The 24,811-nt window shown below is 36.4% G+C and overlaps 1 protein-coding gene across 1 annotated transcript; it reads left to right on the top strand.

Annotated features, from left to right (window-relative positions):
• Positions 1–334: 334 nt before the first annotated feature.
• On the top strand, positions 335–23,137 carry LOC123865045 (regulator of hypoxia-inducible factor 1-like). The gene is made up of 13 exons (XM_045905868.1): positions 335–513; positions 6,726–6,877; positions 7,141–7,311; positions 8,182–8,338; positions 8,961–9,063; positions 9,457–9,544; positions 13,074–13,240; positions 14,087–14,272; positions 17,175–17,354; positions 17,842–17,992; positions 18,717–18,897; positions 20,596–20,738; positions 22,866–23,137. The coding sequence occupies exons 1-13, from the start codon at positions 444–446 to the stop codon at positions 23,073–23,075; spliced, it is 1,959 nt and encodes a 652-aa protein (XP_045761824.1). The 5' UTR covers positions 335–443; the 3' UTR covers positions 23,076–23,137.
• Positions 23,138–24,811: the final 1,674 nt, after the last annotated feature.

Genomic DNA, 24,811 nt, shown 5'->3' with positions numbered 1-24,811 from the left:
TAAAATCAGTTAACTGTCTTGTGGACAATAAAGCCAGGGATAGCCCTATGAGAAGAGTCTCTTGATGGAGTGACCTTCTCTCAACCCTTAACGCACTCATATAATCTGATTATAGTCCACATAAATGACTGATTGCAGATAGCCTAGAAATATAAAAAAAAAAAAAACAGCCACTGGGTTTCATGTCTAGAGCATTACAAAGGAACAACTTACGTCTGACGAAGAACACATATTATTATCTCTTGTTTGTATCGCGCAGTCGGGTAAATACACGCCAAGGCGGGAAATCGCCCTTCTCTATCGTAGCTGTAGTTGGGTAACATCTACAAGTTCATGAGGCTTACCGCCTAGGTACAACAGACCCCTCCTAAGTCCTACCGAGGGATATTGCATCAGTTGAATGCTAAGCAGTAAAGTGCGTCCAGTCGCCAGATTCTAACAAAATGCGGTGGCTTGTGGTGATTTTGATTTGTGCTGTGAACATTGTTTTGGCGGAAAATGGAACGAGTCCCGGTAAGAACTTGGCCTGGTTTTTTTAACCCTCGACCCAAAAAGAGGGGTGTTATAAGTTTGACGTGTGTATCTGTGTATCTGTCTGTGGCATTGTAGCTCCTAAAGTAATGAACCGATTTTAATTTTGTTTTTTTTTTGTTTGAAAGGTGGCGTGTTTTTGTTTGAAAGGTGGCTTGATAGAGAGTGGTCTTAGCTATAATCCAAGAAAATCGGTTCAGCCGTTTGAAAGTTATCAGCTCTTTTCTAGTTACTGTAACCTTCATTTGTCGGGGGTGTTATAAATTTTTAATTTACACTTGTTAATTTTAAGAGTTATATGAGTTACGAGTTTAACGTGTACGTCCCTCGGTTCCCTAAAAACTGAACAACTTATTACCCGACAATGGCAAAGTCAAACGCAACAAGGATTAGTTATGATTTTAGCAGTCTACGTATGTTTGTATTATTTACGTATGTTCCACCGTAGCGCCTAAACTACTGAACCGATTTTGGTGAATGAGGAGTCAATCGATTTGGTATTATGATCCAGGTGACATAGGTTATATTTTATACGAATGAAATCAATATATCGGAAGTTAAATTCAAAAAGTTGGGATCTCTTTAGTTTTTTGCTAACGACAATCGAAAAAGGAAAAAAATGAGTTAATAAATAGAAATAAATATTACTAACTAAAAATAAATAAATAAATTATGTAGTACCTACCACACATCTACTGTTTCGTTAATTAGTGGAGTAAATAAAGCCGTAAAATAGCCAATCTTAGGAAGTCCTCAGAAACAGCTCCGATTTTGATGATTTTTTTTTAAATTGTTGTTTTTTATACATTATTTAAAATCAGAAACGTTTTGAAGCGGGGAAATAATTTTTTGTATTTTTTTATCCATATGTGCGATATTTATCCACGAAGTCCAGAAAAACGCTACCTTCTCTTTGAGAAGTTGTAGAGGAGGTCAAATGCTACAAATGACCTCTAAACACTTATGGGCAAAAACCGCCCGTTTTTGAGTTATTGATCGTTTTCAGAAAAATACGTATTTGTTTCTTTAAAAAAAAAAGTGAGGCATATTTCCGACTTTTTATTTAATTTCTAAGTACTAGACATCTCAATTAATAATTGTGAATACTAAAATAAAAATAATCTTTGTAGGTTCCCCGGTTAGGGATCCAAGACTGTACCAGTTTCATAATTTTTATTGGGTTACTTTGCCAAAAATGCTATTTTTTTTTAAGTTAGAGAAATTTTTGGCTTACAAATTATTTGCAAAACTTCTACATATTCTCAGCTATCTAATAATGTATAAAACATTAAAATAAGTTGAATATTAGCTAAAAAAACGATAAAACAGGGAAGAAATTTCTTAACGCTTAAATTTTAAACAAATCGTTTTTTCTTTGTTTAGAGGTAGTCTCTACTTAGAAAGAGGTAACAGTTTACTGTGAATATGTGATCTGGTCAAGTCTGATCATAAAATTGGCCACGGGATAGCTCAATTGATCGATAGGAACGATTTATCTAAGATTTAAGCGTTAAGAAATTTCTCCTTTGTGCTATTATTTTATCATTTTTTTAGCTAATTTTCAACTTTTTTTAAAGTTTTGTACATCATTAGATAGCTGAGAATGTGTAAAAGCTTTGCAAATAATTTGCAGGCCAAAAATTTCTGTAACTTTAAAAAAAAATAGTATTTTTGGCAAAGTAACCCAATAGAAATTATGAAACTGGTACAGTCTTGGATCCCTAACCGGGGAACCTACATAGATTATTTTTATTTTAGTATTCACAATTATTAATTGAGATGTCTAGTACTTAGAAATTAAATAAAAAGTCGGCAATATGCCTTACTTTTTTTTTAAAGAAACAAATACGTATTTTTCTGAAAACGATCAATAACTTAAAAACGGGCGGTTTTCGCCCATAAGTGTTTAGAGGTCATTTGTAGCATTTGACCTCCTCTACAACTTCTCAAAGAGAAAGTAGCGTTTTTCTGGACTTCGTGTATAAATATCGCACATATGGATAAAAAAATACAAAAAATTATTTCCCCGCTTCAAAACGTTTCTGATTTTAAATAATGTATAAAAAACAAGAATTTAAAAAAAAAAAACATCAAAATCGGAGCTGTTTCTGAGGACTTCCGACGAAAATGCTTCGTTTACTCCACTAAATACTAATTAACAAATAGTAGATGACAAATAAGGAGTTGAATTTGGTTTGGATAAAAGAGTTCATTGTGAAAATTTGGAAATCATACTTGCACTTTTAAAAGTAGAACCAGAACTAAGTCCGGCTTTACTTCATCTTGTTTCACATAGATTTCTAGTACAATAGGAGTAGGTATTTAGTATGACCGATATAAACCAATTGTTATTTCTATATAGCCTTCAGTTCACTGAAATGGACATACAAACAATATACAAGTACGCTGGACGACGATGTATGCCATATAAAATGACAGCTATTTTTGTGCCGATTCGAAGCACCCCATCGAGAGTACTGGGATTCAAAATAATTGACACTTTGTTTCAAATGGTCTTTGTGTTGGCATAATGTTGACAGATGTCTCATCTCATAGTTACGTTGATCCGGACGTGACGTTTCGTTTCATATGACGCTCACTGTTACCAGGTGCTATTATCAGCGCCAAAATGGTGTAAAGATAGTTGCTCCAAAAACAAGTCAGTAATCGCAGGTCCAGTGTACCTACTTGTATTAGTACAGGTCAGTGCTCCAGTTTGAAAGTTTATTCAGGGCTACTACTCCTACTGCGGGCACAATGAACTCTTAGTATAATTAAAACAAACAACTTATCTATTTGTGCCAGTTTGATAGATAAGGTTTTGTCCATTATAATGAGATTGCATTTTTTTTCTAACTTAAATGCTTGTCCAAGAAAAAAGTTACCACAGTGTTACTGTAGAGTTGGCAAGTATAGTGAAATAAATAAATAAAAATAAAATAAAATAAAAATAGAAGTGTGCGCGACAGGTTGAGATGGCAACCGGGGTGGGGACGCCTTACAAACCCGAACAGCCTCCGCGCTAACCCGCTGCGGGTGAGCGCGGGTGATGTGCGGGTGTGCGGGGCGTCCCCCAGCTCATACTCCGATTGTCATCTCAACCTGTCGCGTACAATAGGTACAAAAGATTTTACATCTCACCAACCGAGCGTCGAATTTTAAACTTTAAATCAAGAGCTTTTTGATCCATTTTCCGTTGATGTTATTGTGTTTCGACACTCGAAGTACTCGAATTCTCAACTTTGGTGAGAAGTAAAATCTTATACTAGGCAACTATGTACGTTTACATTGCGAAGCGCTGGTAAAAGATAAGCTTCTGCACACAAAGCTACAAGTAATATCAGCCGTGTATATAATATTTATAAGAAAGCATTTATAAAATAATCGCAACGCATCAGCTCCTTACGCGATAGAAACCAATGTGAGGCTTGCCTAGGCTAAACGTCCATTTGCTTATTTTCTGCAGTTCGCTTTTATAGCTGCTTAGGTAGGGCACGCACTAGGCAGCCTGGCTGCGACGGCCAATCCAAATCTGACAGCTGACCTAGGCAAGGGCCTTTGCAAACAGCTCGAATTCGGATTAGCTGCTGCAGTCTGGCTGCTACAGTCACGCTGCCTAGTACGCTTGTATTCTTAGGCTAAGATCTGTATATCACTTTGACTTTGCTCAGACTTAAGGCACTGTTTAAACGAGACAGCGTTATACCGCTGGCATAAATCTGTCTCATTTTTACTACAGTCTAAGCAAAGTCAAAGTGCGCTCTATAGATTTCAACCTTAGACTTGATCAAAATGCTTGGAGGAGGCTCAAGCAACCAATCTTTTTCTTTTCATAACTGCCATAGAGTTAAGTTTGAGCTTTTTCTATGACTGCTAGAGAGGCTAGACGCCCAGTCAGTGTGCACCAGGAAAATGTGTCCGTTGCAAAAGTTTTGCAATAGTGACATTCTTAACTACCTGTTAGCGAAACTGTTACGTAATAATTATTTTAACTGGGAAAGGATTTATATAGCGAAGTTAGTAGCTACCTCTTATTTAATTACCGACTGCACCAGAAGGATAATAAAGTTTTTGTGCGCATGACTATAGTACCTACCTTTCTACGAGTATGTATGAATCACACTAATATTATAAAGGAGAAAGTTTGTATGTGTGTGTGTGTGTGTGTGTGTATGTTTGTTACTCCTTCACGCAAAAACTACTAGACGGATTGAGCTGAAATTTAGAATGGAGATAGATTATACCCTGGATTAGCACATACTGGCTACTTTTTATCCCGGAAAATTAAAGAGTTCCCACGGGAATTTTAAAAAACCTACATTCACGCGAACAAAGTTGCGGGTATCAGCTAGTGAATAATAAATAATTGATAGCTTGAAATTGATTGAATACGAATAAATACTTTAATTGGCTGCTTTTCAACTTTACAACAACAACAACAACATACACATGACTATTGATTGCGTTGAAAAGTTTGCCTATGGTTTCTCTCAAAAGTTGCAACTACCACAGATTATGGCAGAGCAATGGAGTTAACTATCAAATGAGGAGATAAATCCTCAAAAATACCATATTGAAAAGGTTTTATGAAATCATTATAAAGTGTTTAAAAAAAACCGCCATCTATTCAGAATATAATAATGTCATAACAATTTCATTACACTTCAGTGCTTTGCTTCAGTGTTAAAAGTATCTCAGGCGGGGACATGTTTAGCAATCCACATTTTTTACTTTTCTATGTCCCCGACTGGCAAGATACTATTTCGATTTACTTATACAACATGCACGGGCAGTGTCGTGTTACCTTTACTAATATTATAAAGAGATTTTAGTTAATAAGCGATAAACTCGGAAACTAAAGGATCGATTTTCACAATTCTTTCACCATTAGAAAGCTGGAAAATTTACCAAGAAGTAACATAGGCATAAGTATATTATGAATATACTTAGTCAACAACCTCCATGTGAGCAAAACTGAGCGGATAAGCTAGTCACTAATTATTTCTGCTCGAACGAGCATACAACCTAGAACATGGATTTCATACAATGGCATTGCCTTACTTTTTAACCCCCGACCCAAAAAGAGGGGTGTTATAAGTTTGATGTGTGTATCTATCTGTGGCATTGTAGCTCCTAAACTAATGAACCGATTTTCATTTAGTTTCATTTGAAAGGTAGCTCGATCGAGAGTTCTTAGCTATAGTCCAAGAAAATCGGTTCAGCCGTTTGAAAGCTATCAGCTCTTTTCTAGTTACTGTAACCTTCTTCGTAACTTGTCGGGGGTGTTATTAATTTTTAATTTACACTTGTTCGTGTACGTTACGAAAACGAGTGAGAAAACATCTCACATTGGCCTTTAGTACTGCAAATAGCGAGTTAACTGGACCTGCAGTTACCAGTTAGCATAAATCTTTCTGCACACAAAACTGGTTGGTTACGACACATTGCACTGTACCGGCTATGATCAGATAATTCAAGCATTGCAATTACACTTAGAGTTAAATACAAGTAAAAGTGTGCGCAATCATAGGTGCACTCTATATTTCCTTTCTCATAGTCTGATGGTCACAGAAATCCAAATAATACTGATGGTAATTCCCTTTCTCATAATTCAATGTAGGTACATCCATGCCGTGGTCGTCTTGAAGATAGCATTCCCGACGCGGGTTGCTGTCAGGGTTGCCAATGGTGCCTACTGTAATATAAATAATATTAGTATTTTGAAGTTAACAATGCGTACTTCCCAGCATGGTTTGCTGTTAGGGTTGCCAACAGTATTGTACGATATTGTGGCTCTGCCTGTGGGCGCTGCTGGCAAAATTTTTGTTCTGCATACTGTTGAAGTAATAATATAGTCCGGAAAAAGTACTTTCAGTTTGGTGGGCTTCGATGTGGATATTTTATTTAATAAACAAATCCATCAAGAAGAGGGCTTCCTTTCCGAAAAATTGGATTCAAAGAAAAAGAAACAGCAATCTTTGAAGCTAAATTCCCATAGAAAGTTTTTCCGAAAAAAATAACAGTAGAGTCACTTTCCTTAAAATACATTTTTTTAACTGTACCTACCTAACTTAATTTTGTACAGCCTGTACCTCTACTTAATCTTTTAAAGCCTATTTTGAAATAAATCAAAAAACTATTGGCAGCCCTATTTGCTTCGTAACTCGTTCTTGATGTTATTTTTTTGTCAATAGATGCAGTTTTGGAACCATTCGACTACTACTCCATGCCAGCTCTGTCCGAGCTGGATGATTTCGACTTATGTTTAAGAAAACCAAACTCCGTCTACTGCATCGTTGATTTCGAACTTCTAGAGGATGATACACCGTTGTATCAATTTATCAAAGTAAGTCATCTAAAACGATATCTTGTTAGAATATACCTAGTACTACTACTACAAGAACTCTATGTTTTCCCTAAATAAGTCAAAAATCATCAATATCATCATGCAACTAGCAATTAGCTTGGCTTAGTGAGTTGCATATTCTCCTCTACCTGCCCGTGAAACTCGTGGTCCAGTATTGATAACTTGTAATCGTTTTATGAGCTAAATAGAAGGCTGTATTTGAACATCACAGACACAGATTTCTTTAAATGATTTATTTGCAGAATTTCTCATCATTCTCGTACAAGAACTACAAGCACACAAAATTACACAGAGGGGTATGTGGATCGGAGCATTGTGGTCTGAATCATACTCATGTCAATGTTAGTGATGCCACCGCGAACACGCTGAAAGAGTGCTTCAATAGGACTATCCATCAGGGATATGGCTTACAGGTATGAATTCTACATAAGAAACAAGAAGCTTAATTTGATATTGTCCGTTAAATCAAACGTGGCATTCTTTATCTATGGCTAAAAATTATTACAACGTGCAGCATGCGTTACGCACGTCTTCACGACGAAAGACTAGCGTTCCGGTGTGATGCGGCTTAGAAACCAGTACAAGGTACGATTTCATTAGACTACATCGTCAGTTACTTACCATCATCTGAGCTCGGAGTCAAGCTCTAATCACCTCTAATTTGGTATTGCTTCGTAACATACGTACCTACTTGCTTTTTTAAATCCAAAAGCTATGACTAAAATTTTTAACTTTTGGGGCAACTTTAAACGGAATTTTACTATTACCTGTTTCTACTTTAACGTAGTAAAAGGATGTGAAATACTTCACTTCACCCTTCCATAATGCTGTTCACTAACTAGAGATGCCCGCGGCGTTTTCTAATTTCTCAACTTCCCGTGGGCATTACTTTGACAAACTTAGTCTATCTATTCCTGTACTAAATTCTAAGCCACGTTTTAAACGTTTTATTTAACAAGAAAATTTTCTTCAATCTTTTCTTCCATATCTTTTTAATCTATTTAAAAAATATTTCAAGTTTACATTTTAGAATCAGACGAGATTGCATGATTTCAATCTTGTTTGATTCTAAGGTGATGAGACTGATCATACAGTAAAATGTAAAATGGTATTAAAAAAGGGGCTTTTTAAGTAGAATAACGATTCAAAAAGTTTTGTTGGACGAAATGAAAAAACTTGGAAATCCAGAAGAGCTGATAAATTTTAATTTATGAGTTCTTATATTGTTTTCATTATTGACTTCTACCATTTTCGTTATTGTTTTTAAACTTTTATGTTACCAGGTAGATTCTTTATCCGTGAGATATTGCAAGACACAGAACGATCATATTCCTGTCGATGCATTGGACTATATCATAGGAGCATTGCTCTTGCTATTGCTCTTCGTCAACCTTGGATGTTCCGCGTATTACTTCTTATGGCCACCAGAAAGAGGAGAAGGTATTCATTTTTTATTCCATTACTAGTTAGCTCTTGACTGCAATGACTTACCTGGTGGTAAGTGATGATGCAGTCTAAGATGGAAGCAGGTTTAACTTGGGGTATGGCAGTTTTATTAGATGCACTTATACAATATAATATATCTCTTATCGGTTTAGGATTGGTACATAATAACGTCCGAGTTACATTATTCTATACTATTGTTGTTAGTGAGTTCATTCAGCATTCGGTTAGAATGTACGAAGTTATCTGAACTATACTAACTTATTTCCGTGGATAGTATAGATTACTTCCTATATGCATAGACATACTTAGCTGGCTCGGTCACCCAAAGACTTGGAGTAGACTACACACTGGTAGTCCATATGCTCTGTTCACCTTTATCCAAATCATTTGTTGTGGTTATCCCCAAAGGACATCTTAACTGCTGTACAAAGGTCTCTTGCAAATATCTCTGCAGAACAGTCTTGTGCTTGAAATCACCCGTCCACTTGGACGACCTTGGATCCTAATTTTATTTTCCGAAGCAGTAAAACTCCGTAAAACAAAATTTGAATCTAAAGCGCAACCCGATGTAAGTAAAATGTTGTGACCTATAGCTATATTAATGCTGTTGTTTTAGGTAATCGATTCATGTTGGCTTTCTCTGTGCAAAAGAACTGGAAAGCTTTAAAACATGGAGGCAGTGCTGAAGGCGGTATCTTTAAATGCTTTCAAGCTATGAGGTAACCTATACCTACCTACTAAGTTTTTTTGTAAGCGAGTGTGATAAATTAATCATAAATTATGGGGATTTCCTTGGCTATGGGCTTACATATCCTTCCGCAAACGAATCGACTAAGAATTACTAATTATATCTGATGTGATTAAGAGGTAATAACCGGAACCCTCCGAGGCCATGTTCGGACTTCCAAAGGCACATTACAGTTACCGATTTTGGTCAACGTTGCTTAACCAGCACTTTCAACTGATATGCGCTGTTGCAGTTGCAACACTAAAAAGCCTAGTTGGGCCACTTTAGAACCTTTTATGAAGATTACAAGATATAATTTTAGTAACCAATAGTTTCAACGTAGTAGTCTTGTTATAGAATTTTTCATGATATTGTTGTTTCACAGGTTTTACACGATGGTGATGATCCTTGGTCTTCATTCGATGATTTTCATTGGCTACGGGTACACTGAAAATCCTGAATTCATAGAAAAAGTAAGTCGTTTAATACATAATATAAGATGTAAATACAACGTGAGTATAATAATGCAATTAGAGCATAATCAGAATAATTGTATAGTTAATGATTGTTGTATAGAAGCAGGCGTTATTTTGTGGAAGTCAATATTCAAGGAACCAAAAGCTTATTTTGCTATGGGTTACAATGACCTTGCAATGACTTTGCAATTAGGCATTGTAAGGTCTACATCTCCTGAGGATGCTCCGGTGTCGGGGCGAAACGTACCGTCGAGTGGTTTGGGATTTGTGTGGTGCTGTGTGGTGGTGGTGCATATTGCTTGCTTGGTGGCTGGCTTTTCCTGCATGTTTATCAGTGAGAGGGCGGGCGGTGCATATCGCATGCTGCATGTGGCATCATACAGATTTGTTTGGTTTTGCGAATTAAAGCAAATTAAGCTTTTGGTTCTTTGTAGAGTTAATGATTCTAATTTGTATACTTAGAATTTTGTTTGAACTGTAATTTGTAAATATCCAAGACTATCTCGTGCGTGCGAATAATATTTCAGTATGATTGTGAAACGTGGACGGAGTACTGAACGGATAAAAAGGTGCCCGGAATAACCTCTAGATATTGATTACAGTTGCATGAAACGTACTTAGATTGGAATGGAAATAGATCGAATGTTGTTAAATCTTCTTTCTTGTGATTGGAAAAATACTCCCTAAAAATATCCTTAGAATGCATAGACTTATATAATGAATGGAGCGGTTTCTTAAATTACTTAGGTATATCTATAATTTCGCAACTACTACTTATATTATATCTAAGAATCTTTCCCGTATAATAAATTCGTTATATTTTTCGTAGGCCGCCGACGATTTGCGAGAAACGAGTTAAACTAGAAAAGTGTAGGCGAGCAACAAGAAGCGAGTATGTAGTTGATATAGCTTAGGCGCTCGCCAGCACACGCGCGGCGCCCCTCTAGTGCGCTTGCCAGTCAGTTCCACCACCAAAAACACCAGTAAAAAACAAAAACCGGCCACTTTTAACAAAAAAAAAAAACACTCCAAAAACGCACCGCACGCGCGCCACCAAACGCCAACACAGACGAAGTCGCCTTGTATATAAACAAGTTATATTTTTCGCTATTATTTATTCAATTGATGTATTCACCGAGTAACCTACAAGGGTCCTTTATGATCCAATAAAAAATGGCGTCTGTCAGCGCTTGGGGCTGTCTACAGAAACGCTGAGGTATTCATATTTATAGAGCGTGTTTACACTCGAGAAAATAATTAATTTATCTTTCGCTCAAAATACCTAATATGTAGTAGCTACTTTGGGATAGAATCATTAGGACCCGCGCACATATGGCGGAGCGCAGCGCAGAGCAGTCCGTGAAGATTTCTAATTGCGTGACACATTACGCAAATTTGTACCAGAGAATGCGCGAGTACGAGCGGGAGTGCGCACGGATGCGCGATTATCCGCACGGATGCACAATAGATTTTAGATATTATTTCAATGAGGACAATGTTGATAATATTTTGACTGTGAAAAATGATCTGCGCTGCGCTCCGCCATATGTGCCCCGGCCCTTACCCTTACAAATACGAGTAAAACTGCGAAAGTGTGTATTTGTTTATTGGTTTCTTCTTTAATCAAGTCGCAACGGAACAACGTATTGACGTGATATTTTGCATGTAATTATCCTATATAGTTGTTCTGGAGAGTGATATAGGCTACTTTTTATCCCGGGAAATCAAAGAGTTCTCACGGGATTTTTAAAACCTAAATTCACGCGGATGAAGTTGCGGGCATCAGCTAGTAATTTCTTTGTGTGTGAAGTAAACATTCTTCCCACCTAGGGCACTGACGGCTGACGCACATTGTTATTTCAGAGAACATTGACTGGTATAGGTGGGCTTATGAATTTCGAGGCTGTTTTGAATGAAATAATTTGCATCCTAGTGTGTCTTGAACTTTATGTAATGTATATATACTTAATATTATAATTCCACTTCCTTTATATGTATACATATTTTAAAATTGTTTAGTGTACCTAATTACTTTGAAATAAATCTTTAGATTTTGCTAAAGAGTTTCTCGCACGTTAAATACATTGTTTTCATAAATTAAAAATTTTCATCTCCATTATAATATCTTTGTTCCTTAAATTCCAGTTTCCAAATCAGTCAAAGTGGGTTAATTATATTAAAATAAAATTAGATTCTAATACATTAATCGGTAGACATCGAGACATTAAACTAACCGATATGTCGCATACGTGTACGCGTTTCTATAAATCTAGGTTTTATGCGTCACTTGACAGCTTTTGTTCTATTTATGCGACTTCCGAATATTTGATGAGTGCGTATCTACCTACTAAAGTTCTTTATTAGATTTTCGGCGGTTTCAACTTCATAAAATATTAATGAAAACTCCTCAAAAAAATTACAAAAAATATTCTTTAAAGGCATCCAATCTACTAGGTACTAGGGTTTATACATATACTGCTAATAAATAGGTATTTTTTCGTTCCCTTTTCTATTTTCCAAAACTCGTATCGGGCAGGGCAACTGCGAGAGTTTACTTCGGCTTCGTTTTAGCATCCGCGTATCACAATAGATATCGTGACGTCATGATTAATCCCGAATCATCATCACCATCATTTATTCTCATCCTATCGCTGCCCAATACTGAGCACGGGTCTCCTAGAATGAGAATGTTACCACGTTAGCCAAATTTCTATTCATTCTAGAATTTTATTAATTAATGCAAAAAAATAGGTACTTAACCACTTTAACTTGATAGGGGCAAATTTCTATTCTCTATTCGATGTACTTAACAGACAAAAATATATCTAGACTGTAAATAAGACATACTCGTATGTTTATAAACATAAGTTCACAAATAGTATTCCTTTTTGATCGTCTGAAATGCTAGGATTAGGCCATAGCTCGTAGCTTCAAGTAACATATCCTGCCGTGTAATCGTTACTACAAGCTATATCGGGTCATACGGAAAATGATGCAAATGCACATTGCGTGCAGTGCATTTTGTAACTACTGATTCAATAATAATGTGAATAAAAATGTTTGATCTATATATTATATACTCGTATATAGAAAAGTAAAAAAAAAAAACATTTTATTAATTATTTTAAAACATTTACACACCTTTTAAGTTTTTATCAACTACCTATCTATTTTTAACTATATATTTTATTTGGACACTATGTATTTGGACAGTGGACATCTGTTCAGTAACTTTTGCTATCAGTTATCCTTATCCCTACTAATCCCTACTATCCTTACTCATACTAATAACTATAAATGCGAAAGTGTGTCTGTCTGCTAGCTTTTCACGGCCCAACAGTTTAAAACCGATTTTGATATTTGGTACACAGTTAGCTTACATCCCGAGGAAGGACATAGGCTAGTTTTTAACGCGAAAATTAAAGAGATCCCACGGGATTCCTAAAAAACCTAAATCCACGCGGAAGAAGTGGTGGGCATCAGCTAGTTATTTTTATAAATCGCTTAACCCATACTTTCTTTACAGTCGTATGAAGATTTCTTCAAGTCCCTCCTATTTAATGCCCGAGTGATCGTCCAAATCTTCTTCGTGATGGGAGGATTCCTGATGGCCTACAAGATGATGGTGTACGCGGAAACGCATCAGTTCAGTCTCAAAACTGTTCCTATGGCCATCGTGAATAGATGGTTTAGGTAAGGACAATTCAGTTTGACAAAAGTACCATTAAAATTATCAAAAAATAAAACTAGCATATGACTAGTAATAATTCTAATCTTGTTTGTACTATAACATGAATTCAAGGTTGTCACACTATTACCACTAGAAAAGCATCATCCTTTTCCTCGTATTATTTTTATCTTGTGGATAAAAACTTTTCCTGACAGACTGATTGATCTATCAACGCCAGGCCAAACGGCTGGGCGTATCGCGCTGATATGTTACATAGGTTATAGATACCTCTTGTGACGTAAGCAAGTGTTAAGGAAAGATTTGGGAAACTCTCACGGGATCGGAAAATGTGGTATCGATAACTATGCGCTGAAGTCGAAATTCTATTGACCTTACTTTATTTTAACCCCCGACCCAAAAAGAGGGGTGTTATAAGTTTGACGTGTGTATCTGTGTATCTGTCTATGGCATCGTAGCTCCTAAACAATTAAACTGATTTTAATCTATTTTTTTTTGTTTGAAAGTTAGCTTGATCGAGATTGTTCTTAGCTATAATCCAAGAAAATCGGTTCAGCCGTTTGAAAGTTATCAGCTTTTTTCTAGTTACTGTAACCTTCACTTGTAAGGGGAAAATTTTTATAATTTTATTTCGTCATTTTACTTCAGCATTGTATTTATCAGATCTAAGTACCATGGGTACATGTCGTCATTATACTAATTACCAAACAACCTGTATAATATTAAGTAATTATTATTTTAGAATGTGTTGTATCAGATTACAATTTTTCAAATCTTATTAGATAGAAATCCACATCCTTCTACTTTTTTCATACACTCGGCTCAGCAAAAAATATTTTTATATTTCCCAGGTTAATGCCAGCAGTTCTCGTTGTGATGGGGCTGGCGATGACCTGGGTCCCACATTTGGGCTCCGGGCCCATGTGGGACGCAGTGGTCAAGCGTGAGCGCGACATATGCAGACAAAACTGGTGGCAACTGGTGATTTTGATGCCCAACCTGTTCCCGTTTGAGCATCTTTGTTTGCCACAGGCTTGGTAAGTGTTTCTGAAAAGTTTTATATAGCACGCTATCACCATCATCAAGCCATCGCTGGTTCACTTGATAGTCACTTGATAGGCTGGCTGGATCTTCTTTTAGAATGAGAAAAGTTTGGCCACTGTCCACCACTATGGCCACGGTTCGGCAGACCTCACATCCCTTTAAAAACATTATGGAGAACTGTCCGGCATGCAGGTGTCCTCGTGATGTTTTCCTTTATCATTGATTTCATTTATTTGCTGTACCTAACATAAAAATAGCCCTTTGTAAAATATGTATAATTTTATACCTAGAGCATTCAAATCAGACTTCCGAATCAGAATCAGAATCAGAATTATTCTGTTGTACACAATCCCTAAGCTAAACTATTTGACAGAGGCCTAAAATCTGAATGAAGTACTATCCTTTTTCGCAAGGTGTATTATAAAAAGGATAGCAATATATTTAGTATTTTAGACCCGTCATTTGTGTACAACAGAATGAGTCATATTGTGTTAGCCGAAATCTGTCGCTAAGTATAACAGATGTCCTCAGATTTAGTTTCGAGTCCAAGGTTTATTTGATAGCAAACTCATGATGTGTGCTGCATTGCTCAGTACGTACAATATGTTGTAATATTGCAAAAGTTTATACGACATTATATTTGTCTCAGAAGAATCGCGTAGTTAATACTTTTATCTGAGTAGATGCTTTGTGATATATTTGTTAAAAAAAGCATGTGGACATGTTTTTCTCATAATGTAAGATTGCTTTTGTAGATAGCATTTATTTTACTTCAAATACCTAGAAACACACAATACTTGTTTTGCAAGTGGTAGGTACAAGACCGTGTTCTGTGAAGATCCTTGAATGAAATGAAAAAGTTTTTATATTCCTCCTCGTTAGCCTAATTTGGTTGTGTATCCAATCTCTAAATTAAGAAAGAATGTAAATTTTTAAATACACTTTCTCTCCCTTATATTTTAGAAATATAAAAAATTCTTACATAAGAGAAACTCTTAAGGTTGCATAAATACACGATTAATTTTAGAGAGAGAGATTAGGCTCCGATGAGATGGTCATATCATGAGAAGAAGCGATCACTACCCAATGAAGAACCAAACCACGAGGGAGAGAATGAGTCACAAGATGGTCCAATGTCGAGAGAGACGTAAATTCAAATTCAAATTCAAATTCAAATTCAAAATGTTTTTATTCAATTAGACTTTTACAAGTTCTTTCGAATCGTCAAAAGCATCTACCACTGGTTCGGAATGCCTTTCCTACCGAGAAGAACCAGCAAGAAACTCGGCGGTTGCTCTTTTCAATGATTTGATATACAATATTATGCCATGTATACAAGCAATTGAAGTCCTGCGCATTGCTGGAGCGAATCGAAGTTCAAATCCACGCTTTTTTATCATTTACATAATCTTCGATAGTATAATATGCTTTTCTCAGGAGCATATTTTTAATAGATTTTTTGAACCTGTGTAAAGGCAAGTCCAAAATTGACTGAGGAATTTTGTTATAGAAGATTATACCCATTCCCACAAATGACTTTTGGACCTTCCTGAGACGGAGCGTAGGAGTCGCAAGCCTGTTACGGTGTCTAGTCAGCCTGTTGTGTAGATCGCCAACCTTCTTGTAACTAAGAATATTTTGTCTTACAAAAATTATGTTGTTGTAAATATATTGAGAGGCTACGGTAAGGATACCTATTTCCTTAAATTTTTCTCGAAGTGAATCGCGTGGTTTTAAGTTATAAATTGCGCGTATTGCCCTTTTTTGTAATACAAAAATTCTCCCAATATCTGCCGCTCTACCCCATATTAAGATTCCATAAGACATAATACTATGAAAATAAGCAAAATATACTATCTTTGCGGTCTCCACGTCAGTTAATTGTCGAATCTTTCTAACCGCGTAAGCAGCAGAGCTTAGTTTGCCAGCAAGAGTTGATATATGGGTGCCCCATTGCAGCTTCGCATCTAAGGTTATCCCCAAAAATGTAGTAGTCTCTTCTATTTCCAAAATATCATTATTTATCATTAAATTAATGTTACTTGTGTTCTTAGTATTGGGCAGTGCGAATTCAATACACTTAGTTTTTTTTGCATTTAAAAGTAGATTATTTACAGTAAACCAGTGAGTTACCTGAGATATGGCACCATTTATATCGTCAAAATTGTCCTTATTTCTATCGACTTTAAAAATCAAAGACGTATCGTCAGCAAATAGTACGATATCGCAAATATTTTGGACTACATATGGTAAATCGTTTATGTATACTAAGAACATGAAAGGACCTAGAATAGAGCCTTGAGGAACACCCATTAGTGAGGCTGATCCGGATGACTTCACATCATTCACACATACTGTTTGAATACGATCACTAAGATAGGACGCAATGAGACCAAGCGCAGTGTCTTTGATTCCATAGTGGCTCAATTTAACTAAAAGAGTCTCGCCCTCGCCATCTCCCCAAAGGTGCTTACGTAAAAGGAGGCCCGACTCTAAATAATGGGACAAGGGCAAGGGATAGAAGAAGAATATATTTTAGAAATATTTTAGCAAGAAAAGAACTTATTTATTCCTAATGAGGGCGTCCTAGAAAATCAGTGACAAAGTAACCTACCTACTAATTTCACGGTAAATGCAAGTGGAAATTGCCAAGAGCTCGCATTTAATTGACATAAACGGTTTGAGTTCTGTAATTTTATGGCTAGACCCCTTATTGCAAAATTCTGTTTGTTATTGTGCGAAAGTGTGCGTTTAATTCGTTTGTTTATTATTTTCTTTAAAATATGCTCTAGTGGCTTGTTTTTCATGAACATTTTATAGTTTAAATTTTGAGATGTTGCATATTGTTAGTTAATAGTAGATGAGAGTAGATGAGACAAGATGAAAACATTCCAGGTACCTAGGAACTGACACCCAGCTGTTCTTCATCACGTTGATAGTCCTCCTCATCATCTGGAAGTGGCCGAAGACAGGAGTTCCTATTCTATCAAGTGTCATGGTCATCAGTCTACTCATCCCGTTCTTACAGAGCTACTTTATGAACCTGCTCCCCATCAGGGTCAGCATTTTCCCAGAGTAAGTATTTTTTAATAATAAGCTAGCTATTATTTCGCGACAATTCCGTAGGATTCCTTTGTTTCTGGATGCAAGCTTTCTTTGTTTGTCTTTGTCATTTTGTCAAGATGGACAAACGGGCACGTATTTATAATTAGTTAATTATTATTAGTAGATATTAAAATAGCAGACTCGACTTGTCTTTGTACCTACTATTACTTAGAAACTTTCTAAGATACTTCTTATCTTTATAAGTCTATTGGAAAAAATAAAATCTCTTACAACTTCTTACTTGATTGTAGTGAACTAGACAGTGCAATGTATTTGTTAACAGGTGATGCGTGCAAAAGGAATCCTTTTCCGAATTTCTGAATGAAATCGGGTCTAGGTAAAAATTGTGGACATACTTTAACTCCGATTTTGTTGAGTATTGGTTTAGTCTTATTTGTTGTCTGCTGTGCCTCTTGATAGTTAACAAGTTTTTCTGAAATTTCAATTTTATTTCTAGATCTATAAGAGACATTTTCGGTTATAACGACACCTTCTACCATGCCTATGTTTCCGCGCAAGGGAATTGGGCCGGCTATCATCTCGGAGTCCTCACTGCCTGGTTCTACCATAGAGCGCAAACTAAGAAATGGGATTTAGGTGAATCTTTGGTGAGTTTACTAATTATTTTGACACAAATTATACGAAACTTCTGAAACATACACATTTTTAGAGTTACGTACCTCAAAAGGAAAAAGGAACTTTTAATAGGATCACTTCGCTGTCTATCTGTCTGTCTGTTTGTCTGTCGAGTCTGTAAAGAAACCTTTAGGGTACTTCCCGTTGACCTAGAATCATGCTTGGCAGGTAGGTAGGTCTTATAGCACACTAGGGGAACGCCACTGCTAACAGTTTTGTGCCGGCCAGTCACGTGTTGTTGGACCAGCAGCGGCGCGGCGGGATGGTTGTTTTCCCACATTTCTCTTCTCAAAATATTTACCTACCGTTAAGGAATAATAATAAATGCTTCATCTTGATTCGCATGACGCTCCATTATTATGATGAGAACGCCATAATTTTTTAAGGTGTCGTCAAAAAAGCCATTATTTTAGCAAAATTGCGTCGGAAGGCTTACAATAAAAATAGCAATACATTTATGCATATTGTATATTTTTTAATCTAGATATACGCTATCGCAACCATCGTAAGTTTTTATTTCAATAAATATGTTCCCAATTCGTAATCAACTTTCTAGGGTGCCCGTAGAGAATGAGGATATCATATTTTTAATGGGTTAAAAAATAGACAAATCTTGATTAAACAAGTATTTCATCGAGAATATTATTCTTCGCGTATCGAGCCTACGGATTTTTGTAATACTTTTTTCATTTACAGCTATTAAAGTTGATGTTCGTGATCTCCATACCAGTTGCCTTTGGCACAGTGCTCATGGGATGGGACCTCCATGACCGCGAGGCATCGGCCTTCGAATCAGCTGTGTTCAACACTCTGAACCAGAACTTCTTCGCCTTGGCAATTTGCGTCTTTATCATTGGATACTTCTATAAATGCAACAGTAAGTATTTTTAGTTCTTGTCTATTAATGAGATAATGTTGACATCTCCAAAGCATTGAGAGATTTTTGTATAATGTATGTAATAGGATGCTTGTGATGTATCACGTACAAACCCTTCTACCTAATTAAAGTCTAATAAATCTAGTAATGTATGGAGCAATTTCCTGTAGCTGAATAGGTAGATATATTTAACACCTATTGTTTTAATTGCTAATGCATGGAACGTGAGAGAATGTACAGAATTCTATATTAATTTGATTATAATAATTATATTATTTGGTTTGATAGAAGATAAGTGTGTCGAGCTTCGTTAGTTGATCTTAAAGGAACTTAAGACTTGTTGAAAGGACTTGTTAATTTTATGTAAAAACCATGTGGACAACATATTATGCCACTAATTAAGGATTATGGTATGTCGTGAACCAATGTTTCAATCAATATTTTTAAAGTTTCCAGCCAGTAAAATTTTGTTCGTTTTATGTAATTTGTTTGAAGGACTCCTGCGCCATATACTTAAGTATTGTTTGTTGATGGTAGTTAGGTACTAAGTATGTCAGAGACCTTTAGGTACGCAAGTGCCAAAAATAACTGTACACAATTTAAATTAAACTGGACTAACAATGCATAAAATCATAGGTAACGAACAAATAAACAAAATTTTTACAAATACATTAAATGCATCTTGGAATAATTGTTTTCCGCCTGGTGATATTTTAATAGCAACGCACCAATTTTAGCTGTGGGTAAATGCTATTATAGTAATTGGCTCAAACCTCTCTGGGAAATTGTAAAGCACTCGTACTCTTGCAAAATACCTCCACATTCACACTAACTAAGTTATTTGGCTCTTAATATCTTCTTAGACTACGGAAATATTCTTTATTTTATTCCTGAAACTTTATGACAAGCAAATTTAATCAAAGTTCGCTAAGTTTGCGAGTTGTTGGGTCACTATCCAACGGAGACTATCTACCGACCACGCTTACAACTTTGTTGTGCTGTGTCTGTTGTTGTGTTGTGTGATGTGTCGCTGACGCATACAGACGGTAGTAGACTCTACTCCCGAGTTCTGTTCCTAACGACTTTTATACTTTGGCGAACAGTTCAAACAAGTATGTATATGGAGAACACGGAGGAGACAATCGCTGTACCTACCGGTATGCGATATTATAGTAAATAAAGCTTTGTTTTAGTTGTTATCAAGAAAGATACTACGTTTCGGCTCCTGTCCACCCCGCGGATATGCGTTGAGCCTAAATCTGCATGTGGCATTGACATTACGTATACTTATTAGACAATCATCTATGGATCATCATAGCTCCCATGGTCGGTCGTAATCAAAACGGCAAACGCAAAACTGTATCTGCTTCTTTAAATCCTACTCCTAATCCTAATAATACTCGTATTATAAATGAAAGTGTGGATGTTTGGATGTTTGTTACTCAATCACGCAAAAACTATTGGACGGATTTGGCTGTTTGGTATGGAGATAGATTATACCCTGGATTAACATATAGGCTAAATTAAAGAGTTCCCGTGGGATTTTGAAAAACGTAAATCCACGCGAACGAAGTCGCGGGCATCAGCTAATATATAATAAACGAAGTAAATTAAAGCTCGTTTTTTTTTGTTAGGAAGACCCGTCTATTGCGTTGTACTTACATAGAGATTATTGTGTAAAATGTTGCTTAATTTCAGGAGTTTACGTAAATTCAGTCGAATGGGGACCCTTGCAGCCACTCGGCAGAATGTCCTACTGCGCTATGCTGTTGCACGCGACAGTGCTTAGGACTTATGGTGGTCAAATGAGAAGATCGTTTTACGCTACAGATTATACTGCTGTAAGTATATTTAGATACTATACCTACGTTTCAATTGAAATAATCATCGGCAAAATCACACTAATTCACACTAATATTATAAAGGAGAAAGTTTGTATGTGTGTGTGTGTGTATGTGTGTGTGTGTGTGTGTGTGTGTGTATGTTTGTTACTCCTTCACGCAAAAACTACTGGACGGATTGGGCTGAAATTTAGAATGGAGATAGATTATACCCTGGATTAGCATATAGGCTACTTTTTATCCCGGAAAATCAAAGAGTTCCCACGGGAATTTTAAATCCACGCGGGCGAAGTCGCGGGCATCGGCTAGTACTTCATAGATCTTTCTGTTATCAAGCTTATCACTTCCAACAATTTTATTCCTTTGGTGTCAATAATTTAAAACGTTTGGTTGATATTATTTTATTGTCCTTACTAGCCGTGTGCCCAATAGAATTTCCTATTGGTAACATCTTAGGGACCATCCTATTCTCAACAGTTCGAGTTTTTGATGGGTTGCTCATACTTTCTTCGGCGAGGAAAACATATTATGTTAGACTGACCCACAACGCATAGTTTAAACCTCAGGTCTGTGAGCATGTTTGCACAGAAGCTGTAATTAAAAAAAACCGGCCAATTGCGAGTCAGACTCGCGTACTTAGGGTTCCGTACCCGGGTATTTTTTCCAACATTTTGCACGATAAATCAAAAATTATTATGCATAAAATAAATAAAAAATTTGTTTTAGAAGCCCTTTCATATGATACCCTCTTGGTATAGTTATCTTACTTTGAAAACTGAAACATACATTTTTTTTTTTTTTAAATGATGTAACCACAAATTCGCGATTTTCAGATTTATTCCTGTACTTGTGCTATAAGACCTACCTACCTGCCAAATTTCATGATTCTAGGTCAACGGGAAGTACCCTATAGATTTCTTGACAGACACGACGGACAGACAGACAACAAAGTGATCCTATAAGGGATCCGTTTTCCGTTTGAGGAACCCTAAAAAGGTTTTAGTTTTCAACTTTATCTTTTGATTAAAAAGCTTTGACTTTATCTTACGCGGACGAAGTCGCGGGCATGATCTAGTTTGGAAGTAAGATTGCATCTTCGTTTTCACGAAATCCGATCCACATAGGAAATCGTAAATGCGAATCTATTCAAATGAGAACTTAATCCCGTTAGCATCGGAATCTCAAATTAAAAACAACCTCCAAAGCGATTTCCATTCCGATTCTATGTTCCCCAAAGATTAGAAACTAAAAACTTTCCTTGATATTGACTTGAATTTAAGCAAAGGTGTTCATTTGAATAATTTGAAATGGGAACTAATTTTAATAATGTTTTACAAATATAACTGGGAATTTCATTTCAATTCAAATCATTGAATTGAAATGCAATTCCAAATTTTCAAGTTTTGAATTATGGCATATCATTGAAACACACACAGACCTGGGTGCATTTGGAATCCTCGTAATTTTAAGTTTACGTGATTAATTTACAATCGCTATAATCTTACAAATCCAACAATTGACAATCAAATAATTGAAATTTAAACAATACTTAATAGAATTGAAATGATTAGTTAAAAAAAAAAGATTCATACGAATTGAGAACCTCCTTCTTTTTTGAAGTCGGTTAAAAATACAAAACCCAACTATTAGAAGGCCGGAATTATACACTACCTTCAAAAAAGTTTCATCTTGATCCATTCTTACTCGTGATCCTTTATCAAAATTATAGTTTATTAAAACACTAGCTGACGCCCGCGACTTCGTTCGCGTGGATGTAGGTTTTTTTTAAAATCCCGTGGGAACTCTTTGATTTTCCGGGATAAAAAGTAGCCTATGTGCTAATCCAGGGTATAATCTATCTCTATTCTTAATTTCAGCCCAACCGTCCAGTAGTTTTTGCGTAAAGGAGTAACAAACATACACACACACATACACACATACACACAAACTTTCGCCTTTATAATATTTGTGTGATATCAACTGATAACGCTGGTGGTAAAACGAACTGCAGTTTAACTTTTTTTGAGAATACAATATTAAATATACTCAACACACAATATTAATAACGTGTCTATTAAGCAGATTCAATTTGAATAATTATTTATTGATTTATAAACTTTTCAACAGATAATGCTGTTTGCTGGCATCGTCTGCACAACATACCTGTGGTCTCTGCCTCTATACCTCTTTGTAGAAGCGCCGGCGTGTCAAGTGCAGAAGATTCTGTTTGGGCCCAAGAGACAACAGAGAGAGAAAGAACAAGAAAACGGCAATTCAGCTTGCGTCAAACCGGGACTTTCAAGCGTGTCTGTGTCCACTGTTTCCACACATATCTAAAAGACTTATTGTTTATATTCCTATTTTTACTTACTGTAATAAAAAAAAACTAAAAACTAAAATTTATTACCTTACGGACTTTATTTTTAATCCATAAATTAGTAATAGTACCTAAGGTTTGTATATAAATACTTAAGAGTGTGATTATCTAGACTGTTAAAAAGTTAAAATATATACTATAGTACATATTTCAAGTTTATTACTTTTGTTCAATCAGACCTACTACGAGGTTTAAATTATTGAGTACTAGAGAATGCCCGCGGCTTCGCCCGCGTGGATTTTGATTTTTTTAAATCCCATAGGAACTTTTTGATTTTCCGGGATAAAAAGTAGCCTGTCCTTCCCCGGGTTGTATCCCATGTTTGGGCCGTGAAAACGTAGCAGATAGACAGACAGACAGACGGACACACTTTCGCATTTATAATATTAATATTAATATTAAGTATGGATTTTTCTACTGTCACCTTTGAGTCGGAGCACCTCATTACCAACTCCTTCTATTTGATCGGATTCAAAAGCGGGTATCCCGACTTGTGAATAGTTCCTAACCAGCTCGATGGAAAGCTTCTAGAGCACCGCAGAGACGTAAGCTCTCCTATTGCTTTTGTAACGGGGAGTGTTCTGAGGAGTTGTGACCTATGACCTTATTCCACTTTTTACCCGGCAAAGCCAAAAGGAAGGGTTATGATTTAAGCAGTCTATGTATGTATGTGTGTATGTATGTTTGTATCCAGATTCTGTGTGTTCCGCCGTAGTGCCTAAACTACTGGGCCGATTTTGATGATTGAGGTGTCAATCAATAAAAAATATAATTTGAGCAGTTTCCAATTAACGTTTAGTTTGGTGGTCATTATTCGTCGCGACCGTCGTAGCGACCGGTCACTAGAACAGCGATCGTGATGTCGTCGAGTGAAATTAGTGAAAGTACAGTGAAATGTGTGGGGTGTAACCTTGTAATTTCGGAGGTTTTATGTTTTATTGAAGGAAAGCTAAATATTATGGATGTGGAAAGCCTTATACGTGTTTGCGTCTCTGGTTTCACTGCTGAGGACATCAAGAAAGCAAAGAGATTGCTATTCGAGGCAGTGCCAGCAAAGAAACGGAATATATCCAGAAGGAGAGATGGTAAAATGCAACGGGAAGTAGAGGACATCATCTGCCTTTTCCAGAATACAGACCCAGAAAAACTTCCAATCTTTGTGGCGCGGGATCTACAGAAACTGCCCCCGCTAACGTTTGATCACGTAGATGTAACTAGACTGTTAAAAGATCTATTAATCTTAAAGGCTGACGTGAAAAATATTAAGGAAACATATGTAATGAAGGAAGATTTTATGAAGTCGGTGAGAGGTGAACATTCGAAAATAGACCTTAGAGACTGCAGTCCTAGAGGCGATTATGTAAATACTAAGAGAGGTGCATGTCTATCAGAAAGTTGCTATGTCGATAGCGGGCCGATCGGCTTACCGCCAATTGTTATAAAATCATCTGTTAATGAGTCAGCCGGCGAGCAAGCAATGACCGTTGGCGATTTCTTAAACGTAAGCAACAGTACTAGTGCTATCTCTGTCTCACCACTGAAAGTTACAAAGGAGAAACAAGTCGCGAGCATCGAGTTTGCACCGAACAATAATAATCAGCTGACAGCGGGGTCAATGAACGGAGAGTGCATAGCAAATACGCAAGGCCAAGGTCAGCAATCTATTCCGCTCCAACATAGTGCGAACACGGCTATG

This window comes from Maniola jurtina, chromosome 5 (assembly GCF_905333055.1).
Source record: "Maniola jurtina chromosome 5, ilManJurt1.1, whole genome shotgun sequence".
Lineage (NCBI taxonomy): Eukaryota > Metazoa > Arthropoda > Insecta > Lepidoptera > Nymphalidae > Maniola > Maniola jurtina.
The sequence above is the reverse complement of the archived record's forward strand: the minus strand, read 5'-3'. Positions and strand labels throughout refer to the sequence as shown.